This window comes from Excalfactoria chinensis, chromosome 12, assembly GCF_039878825.1.
Source record: "Excalfactoria chinensis isolate bCotChi1 chromosome 12, bCotChi1.hap2, whole genome shotgun sequence".
In the NCBI taxonomy this organism is placed as follows: domain Eukaryota; kingdom Metazoa; phylum Chordata; class Aves; order Galliformes; family Phasianidae; genus Excalfactoria; species Excalfactoria chinensis.
In genome coordinates, this window is record NC_092836.1 from 10,438,517 (window position 1) to 10,453,444 (window position 14,928).

A 14,928-nucleotide genomic window follows, 5' to 3' on the forward strand; every position below is an offset into this window, starting at 1 on the left:
CCACAGACAGTAGTTTATATATTCGGGACTGGATACTTCTTTTTGTCAGGGGGAATTCTGCACACCAAGTGCAGTGCTGTGAGTGAAAAGGAATAATGAAAGCTAAAACAAGGTGAAGCTGTGAGTACTGGAATTTGATGAGACATTGCCTTTCCTCTCTCAGATTAAAGGGTGCAATGTCTCATGTGTTCTCCTTTCTACAGCTTTTAGGATCTTCAAGCTAAAGTTCAGCAATCTTGTCTTTGAGGAGAGCTAGGGAGAACCTTCTGTTGCGTTGTAGTACACTTTCCAGTGTCACTGGAGAAAACACAGAGAAACAGGGTTGCTATCTGTATGGGAGTTTGGTAATCACAGCCTGAACCTCTGATCAATCAGCTGAGGCAAGTATGGGGTCAGCTGTGGGAGCACAGGTGAGAGTGATGTAGCTGTGCTCCCGGAAGGGGTAGAGCTCGACTCCATCCCCTCTGAGACCTCATTTAAGGGCTGATCACCACTGAGGCAGCATCTCTTGGAGACTGCTCTTCAGTGAGGACTGCCCCAGCTTCTTCAGCTAAGGCACCACCATTGGTGAGTTTCCCTTTGCTTATTCCTTCTGTACATTTGTTACCATCTTTGCTACCATCTGTATATTAACAACCAATACACTATCTTATAGATTCAGTATGCAGATTGTTACAATGCTTCAGATACTCCCTTTCTCATTTTTGCTGATGTGTATTTTATTGACTTTTCTCTCACTGCTGAGTAGCTTTAATGGCATTTGCCTCAGTAAAGTCCTGAGCTGCTGTAAATCAAGTACTGTTTTAGGCTACTCACCATGGTCATGGGCAAATACAAACAAGTTAAGTTCTGTCAGCCTCTGGGCCAAGTCATCATAACGGCCGCAGTGTTCCCCAGCGCCATGAGCGATAAACACGAGGGCCCTAAATGGAGCATTAAGGTATAAATCATTAACTCGGCAATCAACGCACAAAGGCTTCAGAGCCGCAAGCAAAAACAGCACATTCAATTTAGCAACAGCATTTCAGCTATCAGCAAATATAAGGCAAGTTAAATAAGGGCTGATGGGAGTTTTAACACGGGAAAACAGATTGCCATCCTAACCTACCATCGACTCGATCTTCACCAGCTGGTAGCAGGGCAGACACAAGCAAGTCAGCTGCAGGTGGGACAGGCTTTGTTATTTGTTTGCAACCAGGACCTGCTACAACTTCAAAATGCAGATGGGCATCAGCATCAGCCCTTGAGGTAACTGCACCTTGGCTTTGAGGCTTTCATGGTGCTCCTACAGTGGAAGTGTTGCCCTTGAGTTTTATGGAATTGGTATATCTTGGTGGTTTCAAATACAGATGGTCCTTAACTTTTCACCTTGCAACATCGTCAAATGCTACAAGGCACTCATAAAGATGAAATTTCAGCTAAACAACAAATCTCAGAGTCCAGAACATTGCTTTCAGTTTGGAATTTTATCTTCTGGCCCCAGTTCTGGTAATTTTACTATTGCATGTTCTGCCCCCAGACAGTGGCTTCCCTTTAGGAACTGAAGGGACTTTTACATAGCCACTGTACAACTAGAGAGAGGAACAATGAAAAAAGACAGTCTAATAGACCTTTCTTTTTGAATGACCTTATAGAAATATTTATCTTCAAATTTTACAGTTGCAGCAATGTTTCTTTATTTTCACTGTGAGGGTGACTAAAGTAGAATGAACTTTGCCAGTCTTTTTATTGGGCAAAAACCTGTGCAGAACTGGACTCAAAATGCAGTGGAAGTAAAAATGAGATTATGTAAGTTTTGCTGAATTCAACAGGTGACTTTTCAAAATCCAGCTTTAGTAGCATAAACATGACTTGTTCCTTTACAAGTACCATCTGTCATTGGAACATCAGCAACACAAAACAGTCAGAAGGCTACAGGCTTGAGATTTTCAGTACATTAAACGAACAGATAACACAAAATAATGCAGCAGTTTACAGCTAGTGATTTCCTCTGCTTTATTTTGATTGAGGTTTTGAATACATTTTCAGTGTACTCACTGCAGTAAACTGCTTTGATCTTAATATACTTTAAAAAAAAAAAAAAAGATGTGAATGATGTAGAAAATCCTGCTCTAGCTCTTTGATTAGCACCCACTTCAAAGTATTTCCTCATGCTAGACAGCTTGAAAGAGCACACACTGAAACCACAAGGATTTAACAGAGGGACTTCAAACACAGCAATGCAAAGATGCTCTGGTATCTGTCTAACACTAATCAGCAAGGCTAAGGTTAGGCCACGTAACATTTACAAATTAAAGAAAGTTTAACTGAAGGTTTCAGAATGGCTGGTGTGGAATGCTAATTTCTTCCTTTTCAGCCTCCCCTATCGATACATCTGTCATGTTATCAATGCAGTTGCTAGACAGTGTGATATCCAGCACAGTGCCTACAGTTATAGATCCAGACACCGAATCACAGAATCATTAAGGTTGGGAAACACCACTAAAATCACCTAGTCCAATCCCAACCCATCTCCACCGTGCCCACCAAACCACATCCCTTGGTGCTAGAGGTGGAAGAGATAGAAAGACTGCTCATTTTACGCTGGAGAATATCACCTTTCTGGAACACAGCCATCACTGCTTTGCATGTCCCACCTCCCCCAGCTCAGCAGAGGCTCCAGGCAATGCTGCCACTGTCAGTCTCTGATGAAGAAACCAAAGATCCACGTGTACCCCTCACATTGATGGCCAACACAGTCAGTGAGGCTCTGTGTGCATCTCTCCTGCTCTCCAGCTCCTAGCAGTTCCTCTCTGCAGTGTTTCACTTAAGCCCTCTGTTATTCTCTGTAGCACCAACCTTTTTCCTGCTGACTCTGCACAGAGATTAAGGCACAGCTCGCCTGATTGCACACAGCTCTTCCTTTCTCAGAGAAATATGATTTGAATGTAAGCACTGAAATACATCAAGTGAATGAAAACTAATGGGAAGCTGCTGAAGAGATCTTTGCTGGGAAATGCTTGCTGATATTTCATCCGCCTGACAGCAAAGCCCTAATTTTGCTTTCATTCACACTGCCACAGCACCGTGACTCTGCCTGACAGCAACCTGCTAGATCTCAGCCCCCTCATCTTCTGTGAAGCCAGCAAGAAAAGAAAAAGCTTCGTGCTGCAGAGCAGCAAGGTGTTCCTGCAACCTCTCATGCCAGCATGACAACTGTCATGAGAAAAATACTGTTTGTGCTGTAAGAGCCCTAATGGCAGCAGCTGTCAAGACGGCTCAGGCACTAAGTTTTGTCCTATGACCATCAGGTGTGACAAACAAGGAGTGAAATCTTCCAATTCCTATGTCCAAACAGAAGCAGCTCGGTCTTCAGGGTCTCTGTGCACAGGAGCCATGCTTTGGATACAAGGCCTTGAAAACCTGAAGTTAGTCTGAGCTTCATCCAAGCCAGGACTGAAGGATTTGGCTCTTTCCCTTCCTTATCCATTTTCCAAGAACAAGTTTAGATTTGGCAAAGAGTACCTGAAGGCAGTGTAACAAATACATGGTGCACATATTTTCCCTGGCAAACTGGCGTGCAAGTACAGCGAGTGACTGCTTTGAGTGACGGCAGTGCTTCACTGTATGTAAACATTTTTGCAGACACCCCTGCTCTCAAATCGCAATGGCTGGAAAGGAAGAAACACGTAACAGAATATCTGAGATTGCTTTGAATGGAGGAGCTTCTGTGAACTGTTTAAAATTAATACAGAAACCCTTTAAGGTTTTGTGTGACTGCAATGCCTCAATGGCAGCGTTGTTTAAGCCAGGTTTGCATATTGGCCACGCACCAAATCCCTCCTGGGGAGAAATTTCTTCACCTCCAGCTCTTGCAATTTCAGTGATGAAATCCTTGCAAACATATAAATCTCAGGTAGGCGGCACGGCTCATAGCCTGAGAAGCTTTCTCGTGAAGACTGACCCATGCCTGAACCCACGAGTTCTAGTTTATTACCACAGTCAGATCGATCTGACACATCTTTGGATGCTTCAGCTGGCTTGGGCTGGTGGAACAATAACTGCTGAACATCTCGAAATGATGCCAAAGTGCTGTTTTGGCTTCTGCTCAAAACAGCACCTCGGATGCATGTGATCACACATTTCCCCACACTCCTCAGGTGTATCACACACAACACCAAGGTGTGAACTGGGGCACAGGTGAGGCAACTCTCACCTCACCAGTGCAATAATGATTAGGGCTGCTAAAGGAAAGCAGCTATTGATTGCTCTTTGCAAAAGCAACAGTTTTCACATGTCCTTGCCCTTCCCATTGCCTTCTCCTCCTCTTTCCCTCCTCACAAGAGGTTTCTACCTTCTGGTACTGCACAGCTTGGCAAACAGATGTGGTTACTTAGCACAACAAACAGCAGGATAACGTTAGCTTTTACCATTATCTGCCATTAGGAGGTAATGGTGCATGCCAGCGATCAGCCCCTGCTTCCACATCTCCACTGGGCTGCTCTCCCGTGGCTGTATCAGCCCCTCCTGTGCTACAGCTGCAATTTGCAGAGCCAGCAACATGCCCAGGTGTCCCCGTACACGTGGGTCAGGCTGTGAGCAGGGTGGTATGATCTTCACATCCTGTCCTCTGCAGGCTGAAGCACTTCCATGAGGCCTCTGTGTGATACTTTATTGCCAGAGAATATCTCAGAACATTGGGACTAGACCAAAGAGCTGAATTCAAGATTCCTATGACTGCATACATCAAAAATCCAATATTTTCCACCCTATTTGAGAGCATCCCTCTTCAGAACAATATTTAAATATTTGCTTAACCTCAGGAAACTCCCTCTGACTCATGAAAGTCAGTAGGACTTACAAAGTACAAGATTAAAGTTAAAAAAAAAGTAGGATTTATAAATGCTGTTCTGTGTTAGAACTGATTTAATCACATGCGGAAGTGATTTCCTGAATCAGACTCTGGCAACTTAAATAATACCATGTTATTCTATGGAAGGCAACTATACATTCATCTGATATGATTCTTTTGCCAGAACCAGATCAACTCTAACGAAGAACATCTGATTTTTGAAGCTTTGAGTACTCGACACCAAATTCCTAAAGTGATGTTTAAAAACTAACCAACAGGAAAGCTCTGGGTTGGTTGAGGCTGCCAGAAAACGACTGGCTTACCGAATTGATTATTAGGTTTGGCTGTGTTGTTGCAGCTGATTTATCAGCTGACATCAGCCTGACTCCTAGAAACACTGCAAACAACAAATGCTTTTGTATGAAAGATGCTTCACTGGTGGCACTTTTGGAGAAGGATCTGGATAGCTGATCACAAACTCTTTAAACTTATTACATCACGTGTGTCTATTTTGCTTCCACAGGATATCGTCATGGAAAACCAATTACAGGTATGCATTCTTGTGTTAGCTAAGAGTCCTCACTGATTCTAAAGATTAGCTATCTTTCCCTACAATAAGATTATGCATTCAGCAGATGTTAACTTTGTCAAGATTTAAGCACTATTCCAATTTTCTACCATTAAAGATAACCCGTTTCTCAGAAATTTCCAGATAATCACTTCCAAGCACAAGAATGAAATGCTTTGTTCACTTAACAGATATTGCTGATGTTGCTCTGGACAACTCTGGACCCTCTTGTGTTGGGTGTGAACTTGAAGTCTGGAAGAGGTATGTCTCTGTATGTGCTATTGGAGTCAGCTTTTGCACTTTTTTTTTTGCAGAGATCTATAGCCCTAAGTAACCCTGGCAGAACTTGGCCTTGGGCAGGGATGACAAAAATTTATGGGTATTTCTCTCATGTTGTATATGCGTGTGACCTAACCAACTAGCCCAGCATTCAGGCTAGTGACTTCAGATAGACAGGAAAATTGATGGTGGAGTCAGGTGTGTCCCTTCGTGCCGTCCTTCTGTCTCCAGGAAACTGAGTTACGTCCCTCCAAGGGCACAAGAAGTGATGACTTTGCTCTGAATTCCAGTGTTTCAGAGAGGCAGTTTATTAAGTTCAAACACTTTGCTTGCTCTGTTGCTCAGCTTTTTGGGGAAACACATTCATAGCCTTTGCTCTGCTATAATCCATTTATGCTCAGCTTTACTACATAGGTCCATAACCTGGGTAGTCATGTCCTTTTCCAGCTATCACTGGAGTTTAATGACATTACCTCACACCAGCAGTTCAATTGCTACTTTTCCCAACTCAGGGAAAAATGTTAATCTGGAGTCAAGTCTACACTGACCTTCTCTTCACTGCACTGACCCTGTAGCATCAGTGGAGCCTCGCTCCCTGGAGACCTTCAAAAGCTGTGATCAGCACAGATATCCCGCAGGGCTCTAAATTTGGAGGAACTCACCTCTTCCAGACAGACTGAGACTAGTAGTTGTTCGAGACTGTAGTAGGTCAGCCTGTGAGCAGCCTCTGAGCAGAGGCTGCACCAAAGCACTGCACTATGGTCCATATCCTTAAACTGACAATTTCAAAATAAACTCCTCCAGCAAATCCTGCTTCATAACTTCTCCCTTTCTCCATTTACTCAGGATTGGAAGTTCTCATTCAAGCCTGCCCAGAGGGGTTGCTCTTAGTTTGGGCAGCATAGTATTGTCTAATGTGATGGAAATTTAGGGTTCAGTCTTAACATCTGTGCTTTCTTCCATGAGCAATGCTTTTGCCTTCAGTAGCTGTTCATGCACACGCCTGCAAGCCTGTTTTCACAATGCATTTCAAAATCAGAGTGATTCCTCTTCAGCATAGAGTTAGGAGATCTGAGATCTGCCATGACCTCCTGGAGGAGTACCATGGGTGGGTTATTCAACAACACCAGAAAGCGTAGGCACCATAAATCAACGGAGCAGAAACAAAACTGGATAGTACAGATATATTTCAAAACAAACAGCTCAACAGGAACTGGCTGGAGCCAGCACAAAACAATGTGGAGAAACAGCTTATGCTGATTTATTGTAGCTCCTTGAAGAGCAAGCCCTCACCACAAATAACTCATGAGAGGTCTAATACAGGGAAAAGAGATGAAGGAAACTTCAGGCGAGGTGGGATGGGAGGAATCATTTGAATCTTGCAACTGCTTAGTTCCAGACAAGTCCCTGAAAGTCAGCATTTGAGACCGGCTGTATTTTGTTTTGAGGAAGCTTTGAAAGTAGCTCTTTAGAGGACACAAGGCTGAGACCAGAACTGAAATGTATGGTGTGTAACTTGAAATTCATAGGCAGGATTTTCTCACCCTTTTTTTGGATAAAACTGAAGAGATCCTCAGGTTACCAGGACACTCTCCCACTTCGATATCAGTGATGCCGTTTTCCCTGGTGGACCACTGCGGACCCAATGCTCCCAATGTGTAGGACAGATGAACATTCTGCTCTGGAGCTGCTCTTTCCTCTTGCTACCTGCCTTTCTACAGAGCATGGCAATCCCTGACAGAATTATGCCTTCTGTTTTCAAAGAGGCCTGTGACTTGTTTTTGATTGAACCATCTCCGGTCTCACGCTGTTATTTTAGGGAATGGATAGTATGGACAACTGATGATGTGACATTGAAACAGTTAGAAAGGGAAGAATTCAGGTAATTACCCTAGCACCTGTGCAGGGAAGAAACAGAGCAGTGCACACGTGGCACAAATGATCAGATTGTTTCCAAGCTGCTTCTTGCATCCAAAACGACACAAACTACTTTAATCAGCCATGGTGGAATTACTGGGGTAAATCTTCCCCTGGCTTGGAAGAGATCTGTGAAGAAGGAGCAAGAAAGGTGATGACACTGTACTTGTCCTGAGACAGTATGCTATTATTACTTTTTAATAAAGCCTTGACTGTACAATTCCCACGTGTAGCAATGGTCTAAAGCCAAACAGAAAACTTCAATTCCCTGAAATGCTCAGACCTGATAGCATGGTTTGTACCAGACAGTTCCACCATAATATGCTCAGGAGTTCTTGATTACTTCCTGAGCAGAGGAAATTGCCCTTCCTCACTTTTACCTTTTGGATCCAGTTTTGTCTGTGGTTCTCTGCGTTAGCAGGAATCTTAATTGGTTATCTTTCACAAACTAACTTATAAAAGTCCAGTTCAGATTTCACAGATAATGTGCGTCTCCAAAGAACCAATCATTTCCTGCATGACTTTCCAAAAGCCGGTGTGGAATTAGGCCAAAACCGTAGAGACAGAAACTCAAAGATTGATATCTTAATCATAAAGTAGTTATGTATATTTTAGCATACTTTGAGATTAAGCACATTAATTTCTAATGAATAATCCTCTTGGCACATCCCAGAGCTGCACTCCAGCCCTGCCTGGCTATAAGGAGAACCTTTGCAGAGAGAGGCTTTGCAGACTCTGTCAAAATCAATATCAGGAACTATTCCTCAGGGAAATCAGTAATGTCACAAGCAAAGCACTTGCCAAGGCTTTGAGCCTGTTCCTATTAATTTTGTATTCCACGTTTGCCACAGACTCGAGGTAGGAAAGTTGAACGTAAACAGCTAAACGTGACATACCATCATCTTACTGAGGCAGTGACTGCTGGAACATATGCTTTAAAGGCTGGCATATTTATCCATGCCTCTAACCAACATAAATCTGAAACACAGCTGAGGTGCAATGATTTATAAGTTAACAAATGGATAGAGACTTCTGCCTCCATCGCTAAAGTCAGGTCTGTGTTATTTCATGGTGACACTGAGTGAGCACATTTGTCCAGAGAACTCAGCTGCAGAGGCTCACTACCTGAAACTCTTTCATTTCCAGTCCCAGGGCAGCGTCACCCATGGCAGTGAGAGCTGCCACACCGACATAAATAAGGAACTTCTTGCCACAAGTTCTGAACGCTGTCTTGTTGGTTTGCTCTCAAAAAATGGTCAGATGTAACAGCTTTAAACAGCAGAAATTGAATGGAGACCTGGGCGACTTGGAGTGCAACTGTTCAAATAAGGATGAGTAATTACAATGAAATAAAGAAGTAATCACTTTAAGTAGAGGCAAGGAAAGCTAAAGGCATGTGGGATGCCTTTTCTTTAGAAAAGCTTGAAATAGAAAAGGAAATCAATACTCATTTACAGTATCTGGCAGTCACTGAACCAAAACATACATGTACACCTACAGCAAAGCAGAAATAACAACACTTATTTAAACCACAAGCTGTTATTCTGCTGCGGGAACGCTGTGTTTCCTGTGGATAGCTTCACCAGAAACTGAGAAGCACCACATATTTGGGACCATTTCTAAAAAGCTTTGACAATTCCAAGAGCAAATATTGTCAAAACTACAGTTATTAACACTGCCACTGCTAGGCTGGCTCCTGCTCCTCTGGACTGTTGGCAAAGAAAGAGTCAGAGCTGATGGGGGAAAGCAGGATGCTTTACCTGTCCTCCTGAGCCTGTCTTCTGATCACTTACAAGTCACCATTCGTGGGATCATGTGGCAAAATGCAAAGAAACCTGGATGCTACTTTTGGGGTGTTGAGTGATGGGACTGCCTCTCCTAAAGCAGTAGGAAAATACATGCACCAAGCAGAGCCTTGGTGGTCAGAACCCATGCCTTGGCATCATGCAATGCCTATATAAAACTAGGGGCCTTAGGGGAAAGAGTTATGTTTAGCAAATTAACATTCCCCAAACACTGAAAGTGTAATTGAATATAAACAAAGTGAATCTGCTGATTGATTTTCTTCCATCCCATAGCTCTGGAAGAAGTGTGACCAGTAAATAAATAGCATCAATAATAACAACAGCTGGCTTTTGTACAACACTTCTCATTCATAAAACCCAACATGCTTTTCAGGGGGTGCAGCTATGATTGTCGCACAGCCATCAAACAAAGAGATGATCCAGAGACTTCTCACCCACTACCCTGCCACTGGAAAGGACTGATCCTCCCTACCCCTGACACGTAAACCAAGTACAAGAGGTGAAAGGCTTGTCCATGGCAACACTGCATGCCACTGGCATGGGATGGACGCACAGTATGAGGCAAAACCCAACACTACAGCAGTCACTGGGAACTCAACAGCAGAACCAAAATCATAGAATCATTAAGGTTGGAAAGACCACTAAGATCACCAAGTCCAACTGTCAGCCCACCCCCACTATGCACACTAACATCCTTCAGTGTCACATCTCCATGGTTCCTGATTCCACCATTCCCTGTGCAGCCTGTTCCTCACCACTCTTTTGGAGAGTAAATTTTTCCTAATAACCAACCTGAACCTCCATGGGTTCTCTGAGCCCCATTCTTGTGCTGCGTGCACAGGGCCATAGTGAACCTGGAAAGAGGGAGCCAAAGTGTAAAAGGCTTTCTGTGCTAAAGAACCTGCGGGCAGCTGATCACTTCAGAAAGGCAATCTGTGCATTTTCAGGACGACCTGGTTTTAGCTATGTGGTTTTCTTCACTAAAACCACTTAGAGAGGGCCAGATGATGGCTGAAGGCTGACCCTTGAATATCCTTTTAATAAAATGAAATCATGAATGCTGCTCAGAATACAGTTTTTATTACTTCAAATATTGTAGGCAAGCTCTCACATGAGACTTCAAAAAAAAAAAAGAAAAAAAAAAAAGAAAAAGAAAGAAAAAAAGAAACACCACAGCCATTAGGTCAGCTAGATGTTATCTCCACAGCAATTTAATTACTTAGTGCTTCCTCAGTCACTCCTCACTTCTTTAGCCCAGTAAATTAAGCCACTGCAGATTTCTGAATTTCGACAAGAGAATTTGAAATCTCACTGAGATAATTTTGAATAATAAAAGTAAAAAATGTGTTGAAAAATAATATAGGAAATCTATCGTTCCAGCTGGTAAACCCTCTGACACCTGGAGCAAACCAAGTCTACTTTCTGCTCTTAAAGGAGACAAAGATTTAAGGTTTGTTTTTTTTCCATCACACCACAGTTTTTAAGCTTGATGGAAAGGAAATATACAGAGCAAGTGTTGTGGTTTTTTTGTTTACCACAGGACAGACAGATGGCTGAAGAATCAGTAATCTTTCTCATCTATTAATTCTACAGTCATCTGTACATTTTCTGCTTGCCCATCTATACAACATACTGGATCAAAAGATTACTACACTATTTCCATTGAATGACTGACTCTAGGTCGTCTGTCAATACTTTTGTTTCTTCTTTTTTCTCTCCTTTCTTTTAGTAGATTGCTGCTGAGACAATTGACTTATAGCTGAAAAGCAAGAACAACTAATGATCACTTAGTAGCTTCAACATCAAGCACTCTTCAACCACAAATCCTCAAGGAATAATTTACTTTCTCTGGCAACTTTCTTGTAGGGACTCCAGATCTCACTGCTGTCACCCCACTTACATCTCTCACTTGGATTATTACACCAAATTTTAGATTGGGGAAACAAAAACACAGAGAAAACAAAGGCCCAGTTATTTATATCTTTGGTCATTGTGCACAGCCTTAACTGTGTTTTTTGCCTATTCTCTGCTCCTCCTTAACTTCTTTATTACACTTTATTTTTTAGGTCTAGCAATCTGCCTTTCCCATCACTTTGTTAGCATGGATTCAGAAGCTCTTTCAGCAAGTGATCGCCTACCAGACAGAAATGAAGATGGATCCTGGCTGGAGAACAAGTGTCTGTCACATAGAAGGGGAGTCTCATTCCAGTGGAAGCACTCGTGAAATATTACTCAAGGTCTTGACGATATCAGAAACTTTAATCTGGCATTGCTACTTTCAACCCTATTGGATAATAAGCCATACTGGTAGAGTGTCATAATATTAGTACTGGTAGAGTAGGAGCAGGAATGTATAAGGCTATAATTAAGTTAAGGGTATAATTCTGGGGTGCAACAAGGCAAGGGATCTTACGGATTCTCATGGGCAGGATGCAATAGCCTTTCCTTAGCTAAAGTTTAAGGTAAGGAGTATCAGCCATTTGCTGTCAAAGTTGTGTCACATCTCTTGGACATGCAACAGTGGAAAGTCGTTAAACGCTGATTGCTCCCATTCAAGTGGAAGCACATTCGGACAATGGGATGCCTGGACCTAGGGAAGGCAGCTCAGCCAAATGTGTCTGCAGGGACAGCTCTTAGAACAATGTAATTTCCCTAGAAGAACAAAGAGATCAGATGGTCGCACTGGCTCTGAAAAGCACAAACTCACAGCAGCTTCAGGGGAACTCACAAGGAAATCCAGGCCAACTCCTCTGCAACATGGATCTAGAAAACACACTGCCTTCTAGCCAATTCAACTGTGCCAGACAACTCATGTAGATGTATTCACAGTGATCTAAAAGATCTGCCCCAGTGTATGGTAACTGTTGAGTCACAGCCTGAACCACTGATTGAGCACCTGGGGAAAGGACCCAGTCAGCCCTGGGAGCACAGGTGAAGGCAGTTCATCACCCAGAAGGGGTGAAGCCTGGCTGCACCTCTCTCAGACCCCATTTAAGGGCTGACTGCCACTGGGGAAGGATTTCCTCCTTAGTGAAGTTTCCTCCTCTGAACTGGGAATCTTCTGATACAGGTGAGTAATCTCCTTTCCTTCTTTTATGGTGTCTCTCTGTTGTGCCAGCCCTTCTGTCATTGCACATTTGTTGTAATGTCTTTCCCACTGTACTGATCTGTCTAATTGCTAGGATGAACATCTCAGGGATGTTCCAAGACTTCTGAAGCAACTGAGGCAGGGAACAGCAGGCAGGTGCTTTCATTGTTTTGTTCAAACCTGTATGTGCCTTGTACTACTGAAAGAAAGAGTTGTTGCATCTGGAATCCTGACACAGTCAAGGAGTTTGTCAGGTTTGTTGATTACGTTGCTTTCAGCATGTAATGAGTCTGATGACCTGGCTGATGGCTTGGTTTGTCAGGTTAGCGGTGCACAAAGAACCAAAACTGACTTTGTATCTTTTGCTGTTGTCTCAGGACCAGGATGAAAATTTACTGAAATCTGAGATTCACTACATGGAAATCCTAAAAGGTCAGTTTGCTCCAACAGTTGCACTGTCTTGCATAGAACTTGCACACTTGTGCCTAGAAATTGATCCTAAGAGTGTAATAAACAAAAAGGGATGTTTACAGCCATCGTTATTCTTTGTTTTTGTCTTACTCTTTGGATTCCATGGAAAAACAAAAGGAGGTTTGCATCCATCAGACGTTCCTGTGAGGACTAAAGAAATTCCCTCCTACTGAATGGAAGTTGCTGGGAGCACCACAGCAAGAAATGAAGCTCTCGTGTCTGTCAAAGGATCCCTCACAGGTGAAGCTGGTCTATTAACCTTCCCACCCCCTAGGTAAGAAATCCTGAGGCTGCCACCATTCACAACAAATAAGGCTGTCATCTAGAGCAAAGAGAACACAACCACTGAAGGAACACACACAGCTGATGAATTGGAGAAGGAAGGCTTTAGAAACTCAGGCAATAGCAATACAGCAAGTAAAGCCTGGAATGTTGGTCAATGAAAATCACTAAGTGAAAAGCTCTTATTTCCCCTGTGCTCTGTCTATGATGTGATCAGGCATGCAGAGAGCTCATTTCATCCTATGACAGATGATGTTGACATAAGTCACTTTAAACTGTCCGAGTTTGGTCCTCGTGTATTAGTATGTACTAATGAGGTCAACTTCAAACTAAAGTGTTCTTCCAGAGTGGCACCAAATTAGAAAATTCTGTGTTTCTAGAGACTTGCATAGCATAATTAGAGACATTAGAATTGGTGACTTGCTTTCCTTTGCTTTGACTTTGCTTCGGTTTATTTATTTATGTAGTCATTTTGGAAAGGTCTGGAAGTCAAATTTAACTTTGTCATCTGCTCACGCTGGGAGCGGTGCTGTTCTTCTGGAAATGCCATGGAAATGCTGATAATGAGGTGCCAAAATCAGCAAGCAATATTCACAGTTCAAGGGCTGGTTCAAATCTAAAGGCAGCTTGTATTTCTGCACTACAGGCACTTCTGCAAAGCCCTTCAGGGAGAGAGAAATAGATTTTCTCTTTACTGGCTTGCTCTGTTACCACTAACAAGTAAAAATGAATGACAGGTATTTTTTAGAAAGGAAAGAGAAAAAAAGCAAATAGAGAAGCAGGTGGGTTTTGTTTGTTCCACTTTGTATTTTTAATCACACTTTTCAGGTAGAGCTGAAAGAACTCATACAAAGACAGTGTTTGCTCAGGTAATTGCACTCTGTTCCCCTAAATCCTGGTCACAATGTCTGAAGTTGAACCAAGCCATTTCACTGTATGTTAACAATTGAGCAGGAGGGCGTGTGGCCCACACGTATCAGCTCCAGGCAGCCTCCCTGGCACAGAATGGGCATTTTCAAAAGCATCTTTGAACTGTGAGAATCACACACTTAAAGTGCCCAAGCTTAATTTAAATCTATTTAAAGAGGAGAGCCAAACACCGCCATCTCAATCTGAAGTCAATGATGGATGTGGGGTATTGGTGAAGCTGATGATGTTGGTAGGCTTCAAAACTGAGCTGGGACAACAAATTCCAAAGTACCCCAAACAAACTGTTTGCAGTTATCCATGCAGTGATGGGAACAGCTAAGACACCCAGAAAAGGCCACCAGGATACTGAACAGAGGGGAGAGAAGGTCATTGCTGAACTTCTTCAGGCCCTTTTGGGGCCTCAAAGGAAATGGTTTGACTTCTCCTCCTGACTTTCCTTCCCGTTCCTCATCCCACCTCTATTCTTAGCAACTTTGTCTGAGGGCTGGGAACAGAGCATGGTTTCTTAATTCCTCACCTCCTGTTACCTCATATTTTGACTCAGGAGGCTCAGGGTGGTGGCAGAGGTTGTAACCTTGCACAGAGCTGTTGTTTTTGTTTACACAAGGACTGCTTTTCCATTAAGTAGGATTTCCTCAGCTACTGGGACATGCCATTGGTGTGACATCAATCTGTTCTGGTACCAACAATTTAGCTCCTCAAAACAATATTACACAGTCCCAAAAATGGGACCCCATGAGTGAGTTCCCTGTGCCAG

At 42.9% G+C, this 14,928-nt stretch overlaps 1 protein-coding gene and 1 long non-coding RNA gene across 6 annotated transcripts in view; one reads left to right on the forward strand and one right to left on the reverse strand.

The window, feature by feature from the left end:
* Positions 1-14,928, reverse strand: part of MGLL (monoglyceride lipase) — a 54,487-nt gene that overhangs the window by 34,824 nt on the left and 4,735 nt on the right. For 4 of the 5 annotated variants that reach the window (XM_072346905.1, XM_072346907.1, XM_072346903.1 and 1 more), the window contains exon 3: positions 817-923. The exons of the other annotated variant lie outside the window; for it this stretch is intronic. In XM_072346905.1, coding sequence (XP_072203006.1) covers positions 817-923 — 107 coding nt within the window. The remainder of the gene's footprint in view (positions 1-816; positions 924-14,928) is intronic. 5 annotated transcript variants of the gene reach the window in all.
* LOC140257564 (uncharacterized) lies at positions 12,421-13,227 on the forward strand. The gene is made up of 4 exons (XR_011905057.1): positions 12,421-12,470; positions 12,583-12,742; positions 12,866-12,920; positions 13,077-13,227. It is a non-coding gene; the product is annotated as an uncharacterized lncRNA (long non-coding RNA).